General features: G+C 37.4%; 1 protein-coding gene across 2 annotated transcripts in view; it reads right to left on the bottom strand.

Moving 5' to 3' along the window:
- Window positions 1-4,001: 4,001 nt before the first annotated feature.
- Window positions 4,002-9,494, bottom strand: part of NUDT4 (nudix hydrolase 4) — a 43,323-nt gene continuing 37,830 nt past the window's right edge. For both annotated transcript variants that reach the window (XM_034772685.1, XM_034772693.1), the window contains exon 5: window positions 4,002-7,560. In XM_034772685.1, the coding sequence (XP_034628576.1) occupies window positions 7,358-7,560 (203 nt within the window). In that variant the 3' untranslated portion in view covers window positions 4,002-7,357. The remainder of the gene's footprint in view (window positions 7,561-9,494) is intronic.

Below are 9,494 nucleotides of genomic sequence, written 5' to 3'. Positions count from 1 at the left end.
CTCCTCCAGTCAAGCCATGGTAAAAGAATGGGGAGTGCAGTAAACTTCGTTGTGTGTGTATAGAGGTGCCAATGCATCCCAGGTTTTTAAAGATTCTTAATGAGTCTGGAATGTAGCTGAGAGATCTACTGGTTGAGTGTTGAATAGCTTCCCAACCTGCTTTTTCTCTGTGCAGTTAGACAATGTAAAGCTGTGGGTAAATAGCTTTGTCTACAGATTTAAGTTGTTTAGAAGGACATGCCCTTAAATGCTTATTTTAAAAACAATTGTAGATTCTAAAAACTTCACATGGCATAACTTCAGTGATATCCACCATGATTGTAAGAATCTGTAAGTGGACTTCAAGTCCACAATAAATTAAAGCAAAGTAGGATTTATGAGAATATAATTTTATATTACAATAGTCACTTAACATCTGAATCTCGTGCTTTTAATGAAGCTTAAAATGCAATGTCAGATATTTTCTGTCTTGTATCAAGTGATGCTTGCAGATATTTGACTTCCTGACTCATATTTGAGAATGTTTGAAGTTCTTAGCTCATCTGTATAGTTGCCTGAATTATCTGACACCAGATTAATGGAATTTATTTTTCAAATGGTGGTTGGAGATGCCCCACTATGTTTTGTTATCTAATGTTCATTCCATCACCTCTAGAATTAAAATTTGCCACAAGTACAAGTGTGGTTGCCTTACCATAATGAGTACTAGTTAGAATTGTTAACCTTTGCAGAAGAATTACAGTAAGTGTTTCCTTTTATAGCTTTCCTTCAGTGCTATTGGTGCTAAGAGCTAACTGGCCTGAAAGCCTAAACAAGAGTTGAAGCTATATTTTACAGATGTTTGTGTAGGTAGAAGGCATACATTGTAAACCAGACCCTAAATTTTTATTTTTTTTGCAATAACTAACTTTAATCTAGGTCAAGGAAATACACTGGAAGGTCCTTTGTTCTTGCATTTAACATTCTGAAATCTGAACTGTCATTTTTAAACATTTAGCCATGATTTTACATGGAAATGAGGTTGTGTATAAATCACTTAGAACTGATAGAATAAATGTCTTGGATATTAGGTGACTTCTGTAGCCTAAAAACAGTGAAGTGTTGCTTCTATAGCTTTCAAGAAAGCGTATCTCCAACACATTATGGTTACTGTAAAACATCTTAATGGAATAGTAAAATTGAAAGTTGTGAAATTTCCCTCAATGTGTGTGTTCCTACTTGGAATTATTTTGAGGGTTACTTTAAAATAAAATGTGTTATAAACAGAACCTGTCGTGACTGTAACGTAATGGACACTTGAAATAAAAGGAAGCGTGATTATTCATTGCATATATACTGAGCATCATTTGAAAAAAGTGGTCCCTTTTGTAGTATGACCATGGTATTGTTCAATTTCAGTGGTCTTTAAATGTCTGTGCAAAATAAGAAAATAAACTTTGACAAATTTTTAAGCCCTCCATAACTCTTGTTTTCCATTTGCTACTGCTTTGTAATGGGAAGAAAAGTAAACCATTCTGTCCAAACCTCAGACAAATATTAAACTCTGTTTCCCTGGTCTCGAAAAGTTATTTTCTGGTTTCTTGCACAATATAGGAGTGTTAAATGCTTTGGAAGTGTAATTAAACTATCCAACCAACATTCCTAATTGCTTACTGTAAAAAAATGTTTACAACACCTGTAAAACACTGAGGTGTTAATACAACTGCATGTGTCCACCACAGGTAATGGACTTCAGGCCATAAATACAACTCATGCTATCAAAATGTTCAAGATTTTCCTTGTGACCACTTAATAATGCTGTAGCACTGCAGTTTGTGGGAAGAGTGGCATACAGTATCTAAACTGCTTTATTGCTGATGTTTGCTTGCTTGTTTGATGCTGCATCATCTATAGTAAGTAGCAGCCTGGACTTGAGTGGAATGAGTAATGATGGCAAATGAGGGCTGATGTACTTCGTTTGTTCAGTGCTTGGAAAAAGGAAATGTCATGACTGCAAAAGTTAACTCTTCTAGCAAAGCACAATTACTCTGGTAACATGCACTAGTAAAGGAAAATAATATACCTAAGGTAACTAAACTCAGACCTAGACATCTGTTGGCAAGAAGCTGTCAATTTGACTAGCCACAGAACATCAGCTACTAGAGGAGGCATGTTCATAGTAAAGAGTTGAGGGATTAATTTATGCAAATTTTGCCAGAAGTTGCAGCTGACATGAAAACACAGTTGAGGGTGGGTCTTAAATATGAAATAAAGATATCATGAAGATTTGTCTCACATAGGTCTCTAATTGTGGCTGTAACACCTGCAGAAGCATTCCTACTACAAAATTGTTCCAGAACTTGCATTTTAAAACAAGTTTCTTGCCTCTAAGGTTGTGGAAAAACTAAAGTGATGTACCTTCCTGAGGCTGCTTGTTGCACTGGGTTAACTATAAAACATTGATACCAGTTTAGCTGTTGCACTGCTGTGCAGTGTAGTAGCAGGTGCACACACAATTAGCTGGGTATCTTGGTCAACCATCTTCCCCCATCTTCCTAGGTGTCAATCCTTCCCTTGGATCCTATGACTTCTTCAGTCCAGTTGTTTGTACAAATGTGGGCCATCTTGAAAATTGGAATATTAGGGCAAACAGTATAAAAAAGCCAAGAAATATTGAAGGGGTTCTAGTGTGAACTCCTATAGCTAACCATAAAAACCTCAGCTACTGCACACAGGAGCCTGCCATGGCTGAAGGTAGGTCTGCCTTTCTATACTGTACTTGAGAGCCAACACTCCAGCAGCCTAGAGAGGGAGGAGCTAAATTAGATGGGAGCAACTGCTGCATCTCAGTGTGTATGGGGGGGAGGAGAGAGGAGCAGTCCCTATATCAAGGCTTGGTCACTTAAGAGGGGGGTTTTGTGCAGCTAACCCCTGGGGCAAGACTTGAGATGGTACTATTTCTTACCCCCTTATTGACTAACAGGGTGACAATGAAGCCTGTATAAGTAAGGAAAAATGTTTGGGAACCTTAACTACCAGCACAGCTAGATATAGGAGTTGAACCAAGCCCCTTAAACAAGTAGCAGCTGATCATACAACAGGTTTAATTGCCCTTGAGAGGTTCACATCTTTGAATCAACTGCCTCAGTCAGTGATAGTGCTGTTCTTGGATTCCATTTTTTGACAAACATTTCCTTTTTATGTAAAGGTGGGGAAACTGTCCTAATGACAGCCCAGGTATAGCAAAAGTAGTTTAGATTGCAATAAGCAGGTTAATACCCTACCTGCTGCTTTCCAAGGATGAGACAGACTGTAGCTATCCTTTCCCTCCATGAGAGGTACTGAACACAGCCTATGTCCTTGAACAAATGTGGCAGAATGTCACCTCTTACCTCCCCAAAAATGCAAAAGTCCCAGCTCTGACAGTTTTAGAAAAGATGGTAGTTGATCCCCTTCCAGTAAGTACTCTCTACACTTCCCCTGCACTCAGTAGGAGACTACTCTGGAAATTTGGCTTTCTGACACATGTGAGGTAGGTAAGTTTCCTCCCTGTGTACAGATGTTAAGACCTATTGATGCCTCTCACCTCTAAGGCATACCCAATTTCAATTGTGTTCTTGAAGCAGCCTTCAGAAGAGCAAGGCTGTAGTTTAGGGTCAGGGATGAGATGAAAACTACTGCTGGCCCACTGCTCTAGTTTGTATCTATATGCTGTTTTATCAGGTGCTGAGGTTAGATAGGAGGTACATCAGACCAATTTATGCCTGCTGGGTTGCACCCATACTATTACTTGGACTATTCAAAACACAATAGGAGCACATGTGCATGACTGTCAGTTTTAGGCCACATTTACAATGATGTTTGATCTGGAGCCCAGAGAGGGCTAACCACTGTTAAAGGTTCTTGATGGAGATATATTTAAGCAGTCCTCAAACCCTTTTCAGATGGGGCATAACCATTGTATATCAGCACTTTGCTATCAGTGGTAAAACTAGTGTCTACTGAAGGATGACACTCACAGCACTAGTTCAGATTTTATTGATATTTATCTCAAATATAAAAAGTCAAAATTCTTACATCAATCTTTAAAGAAAACCCATGCAAGCAGTTCAAAATGTTTACAATTTGTTAGGGGATTTTCCTTCAAATTTCTCTTCAGAACCATGTTGATAAACAAACCAACTTGGTTTTTCCTTTTGATTTTCTCCACAGGGACTTGTCAATAGGCCAACTTCAGGCAAAGTTAGTGTGCAGTAAGTCACCAAATTATGCTTTTCACTTTTAAGAGTCTCTGTGCAATACACTTGATACTTTTGCAGTGTTAAAACATCAATTTTTAAGTAGGTATTTAGTGTAACAACTTCTGTTTCAGGAGGAACTGAAGCTATTTCCATTGGCAATATCATCTATTTCATCTTGGGTCATGATGATCCCAAACCATGGCTGCTACAGGAAAACCATTGATGCAAATCAGATTCCTTTTTCTGTTCCCACAGCCAGGCAAGCATCAGAGCTGCCAGCAGCTCACTGGGATGGGGATTAAAAATGTAAATTCTAGTCCTATTTGCACAAATAATGCATCACAGTAAGCTATAAAACCACCACTAGTTACTTCATAAACCAAACTGGAAACCTTTGTAAGAACATGAGGAAACTGCTGGCAGTAACATGCTTCTATATATAATCTTGACAGCAGGAGCTGATGCAAAATTTTATCCTCCTTATCCCAAAGTTTTACACCATCCATTTCTGTAGAATTTAACTTTAGTGTTCACTTAGACTGTTAAAAGACTCAAACATACAAAAGGAATTTGCTAGCATGGTTTCCTGTAGCATACTTAAACCAAGAGCCTGCACAGTATTGTCAGTTTACCTTTACTGTCACATACTTCAAAGTTCTGTGAATAGAAAAGCATAGGAAATCAAATTGAACAATACAGGGCTTCATTTTGAAAGCTGCATAGAGACTGAAGAGATCTGTACAACAAATGGCATTTAAGAATTCATGTGGCACTATTAACAGTCCAAATGTGTGCAACCAAAATATTAAAATATTTATAGGCAATCAACAGTTTGTTAGCAACAGCAATTCTGTACATTTTTACACAGTTATCAAATACATAGAGAGCTACAAAATAAGATCATGCATTACCACTAATATCTTATACAAGTATGAGTTTTCTTTTAATTCCAGGAATCTGAAACTGTTTTGAGATGGCTTCTAGTTCATAACTGCTTCTAAGTAACTACTTTGAACTTTTGTATGTAGTTTCATGGATTATATGTTGTATAATCAAAAGAAACTTCTCAAAAGGCTCACAGTTATGAGCTCAGTTTAATGTGTTAATGACTAAATGAGTGTCAATGTATATGACTGAAACATTAAATGGTTCAGTTTCAAAAAGAGATTAGATCAACTTAAAAATCTGATGTTTCTATTACCATTAAACCATTCTGTCATTGTACATTAGACATTCTTTTCAAAGCACCTGACTTCAGCTTTCTAGACATTTTAGTTAGTAAGTCTCTCTTCAATTCTGTAAGCCCTTCAGGACAAAAGCTAGGCAATGTTGGTGGTGTTTAGATCAGAAGAATTAAAATGGGTTTAAAAATCTCATGAATTGTTGAGATTTTGGCCCTCAAATACCTGAAGTCTCATGAGATCAACTGTTCATGATGATTCCACCAGTTTGTGGTGCATCCAAAACTATACACAGAAGACATGCCTGCTCTTCTGGTTTTAGAAGAGACCTGGAACTAGAACCATAGGGCTAGTGCTGATTTAGGGATTTAAAAAACATCCCACCTCAAAGTTCAGGCAGCTTCTGTTTTTTGGCTCATGTTCAGGGACATCTCTAATCAGTAGTACTTATGGCCTCTTCAAAGAGCAGTTTACATGAGGTGAAACCTCAAACATTACTATCCATGGTTTAAATGCATTTATATATGGCACAAAGATCTCATTTTTCAAAAAGGATCACTTGTGGCACCAATATTTTCCTAAAAAAGTGTAACAGCACGCAGAAGTTTAATTTATAGCAGCATTTTACACAATTTGTGCTAAAAAAGTAGAAGTTGTGTATTGAGTAACAAAATGTTTAAATTACATTTACTTTCCATTTTACACTCACTATTTACCAGTTGGACTATTTACAAAGGGTTCAAATGCTATGTAAAAGAATGAGTTTACCCAAAACAGCCTTCACAAGACACAAAGTTTACCCCAACCTCAGTTTTGGCTTTCTGCCCAGAAAGAAGAGGTGGCTGGAATTAATATTTAGATCCTAAAAATTCCAGAAGTATCTGCATGAGCTAGATGGCATTCTTTGTAGAAAACTGTCTTAATGGCACAGTGGGAAGAACATGTTTGGGACCCATGGTTAAGTTCAGTTTCCATCCTTTTTGGTTGACAGGTACAGGGGGGAGGGAGAAATGGTAATTATGACAGGATGCTGTCCCAAGTTTACTCCAGTTAAGTTGTAGCATTAGCTCTACTTTCACTTCAGAGAGCAAAAGCAGTTATTTTGAACGATCAAAAATATTTTTAGTATTACAACTTTAATTGGGATATTTAGCATAGTCATTAATAAGATAACAAAAATTTTGGTATATCTGAAATGTCAATACCAGCCCTTTCTTCTCCTAGTCCACAGTGCCATTTCCTCTAGGTTTAGGAGTTTGCTAATGGACTTCGACCTAGCCACGTTGTTCCCTTATAGGTATAATTTTCTTCCCAAACACTACTTTATTCTTCTATGCCACAGAAGCTACAAGAGACTCAGAACTGGAAGAAACTGATGCTAATTTTTAATAATTGAACAATCTTAGAAAACTATGGGATCGCACCCTCAGCAAAATGAATGCGAGGATATCAGAGGAAGGCAACACTTAATGATCATTGGGTGGGAAGGGGGGCGGCAGTATGTTTCAGTTTTCATGTACCTCTTTCTACAATTATGAATTTCTTGCATATTTGGCCAAGTACTACAAAAAAAGAGAAACATTACTGCCATTTGTTCAAGAATTTTCCCCCTAAATTTTTTTTAAAGACTACCTGACAAAAAAAGATTAAACCAAAATCTGGACTAAGTTCCACTTAACCCAGATGTCTTATTTTTAGCAGATGTGTAAGTTTATATTGATAGTTTTTTTTTAAAAATGGCCACTTAAGGCATCTTAAAAAATTCCATATATGGCTTTAGTTTGCTGAAATACTATTTTACATTGTTAAAAGGAAAAAAGTTAGTGTCTGAATGTTATGATGTATTCACACATTTTGCTGAGGACTGATAGTCAAAGATGTCTGCATGTGAACACAAATACATTCCCCCCTCCTCCACCTTGTGATGGCGCACGAGTAAAAAGGTAATCCAAATTTTTATCTCACAGTAGAGGGCAACCCAGAAGTCTGTGCAGAAGTGACATATAAAGAGTTGTTATCAGGAAGATTGGGGACCACAGAATTCCCATTGGTTGGGGAGCAGCCCAGTTTCAGTTTTTCCAGGTATTCTGCATGAACAGGCTTATGACACTGAAGAACCTTGATAGCATCTTCTACTTTAAACCATTCTCTTTTCCTTCCTGAATGAGTAATTTAGATCAAAGAAAAATATGTTACAAACAAGTTTCAATGGCAGTTCAGCTACAACAGCCAGTTCCAAAAAAACTCCAGGTCCAAAAACTTAAAGGTCAAGTGCAAAGCAAAAATACAATTAAGATCAAGCATCCTCCCCCCTTCCACCCCCCCAAGTGTGAAGGAAGATGGCATTTAACACAGGAGTAACAGCTGAGTAGCAGAGGAAAAGTGGTCTTTGTGCCTCCCCCTCTTCAGTGTATAGGGTCCTAAAAGGTTTGTTTCCCCATGTTTCTTTACATTGGAAATCCAGGTTGTCTGCGCTCCGGTAGATTGACAACTGGAGAACAGGGAAGTGACATCAAGAGAAAGTTGGACAATGAAGATTTAGTCAAACTTATCTGGTTCATTGAAACTAAATAGATGCTAACAAAACATTTTAGATACAGGGTCTCTTTTGTAGAGGTCTTATACCTACTCTATACAGTCCATCAGTTTATGCAGAATCCATGCTCTTTAAAACAAACACGTCTAATCCTAATGGCTGGGAACAGACAAATTCATGGTTGGCTTCTTTATAGCATAGGGCATGTCTACACAAACTCTTCCTGAGTGACTCCTTGTGTGGACACTTATGAAAGAGGTGCCTTTTTCCAAAGTAGCATAATCCACTCTAAGTGTTCATGCCTGAAGTTATTCTGGAATAGCTATTTCATTGTAAACATACCAGAGGGAACATGTGCATTATTCATCTGCCCTCTTCAAGATGATAGAGGGGTAGTAAATTTAACATCTGACATTTGGCAGAGGATAGATTAGTAGCAGAACTCCAGGCACTGGTAATGGATAAGGAAAAACAGGCAACTCTTGAGGAGTACCTCCAGCCAATGAGAATAGAGCAGCCAGGAAGTTTGCTGAAGCAACCCCTCTAAGTTGCTAAAATGTTCTTAAACCTCATGCCTCAGCTGATAAGACTAAATGAAGCCATCTAAAGCACAGCTGCTAAGAAGCGTTCCCTTTAAGAAATATTTTTAAAATATTTGAATTAGTTAAGTATAAGTTATTCCATTTTTTTTTCAAATATATTGACAAAAGTTGTATTTCTTTACCATTCATATTTGAAGATGTTTGTATATCAGACAATCACAAGCCCAATCCCCTTGCACTAAAATTGCAAAAATGTTGCTACTGTATCCTGAAGTCAATGTGTTCCTTGCTGGTTCAGGGAGGATATCCCAAAATGCAATGAATACTAGTATTTATTTTAACCCATACAATCTTATTTGCTACCACAAAATACATGATTGTGACACCTTTAATGATCCAGAAAGTACCAACCCACACTAAGGCAGAAGTTCCCAAACTTTTCTTATTGTGTACCGCATTCCAGATCTACCAATTGCCTGCATACCCCATATCCATAACTAATACTTTGTGTGTTCTTAACACTGTCTTCAGCCATCTGTCCATATTTCACTGTTACATATAGATATAGTTATAGTGTGATGTATAGAACCGAAAAAACCTCTAAGTTCTGAGCTCAGTACACTGGACAGTTGCTGGGCAAATGAACCTGCACTGTATGGTGACTGGAGGTGAGGGCGCCGTACATCAGCATCTGTGTTCTCATTGGTATATCTTGAAGTAACAAACTACCATATTTTATTTAACAAAATGTCCAGAGCTGTAAAGCTTCATTTGAGTAGCCTACTATGAAAATGCAATAAATAAAATCCACCATTACATAATTTCTCCTGCACCGCTCCCCCCCAGAGATGTCTTGCATATCCCCAGGGGTACACGTATAACAGTTTGGGAACCCTTGCACTAAGGGTTCTTTTATATTTTAAAAAAATATATATTTCTACACTGAAAACATTATGAAAAATCTGTTAATTCTATTTTCATTTTGATGTACAACTTGCATTACATATATTGTGCT

The sequence above is a fragment of the Trachemys scripta genome, chromosome 1, assembly GCF_013100865.1.
Source record: "Trachemys scripta elegans isolate TJP31775 chromosome 1, CAS_Tse_1.0, whole genome shotgun sequence".
Taxonomy (NCBI): domain Eukaryota; kingdom Metazoa; phylum Chordata; order Testudines; family Emydidae; genus Trachemys; species Trachemys scripta.
Note: the sequence above shows the minus strand (reverse complement) of the source record. Positions and strands in the feature narration are given on the sequence as shown.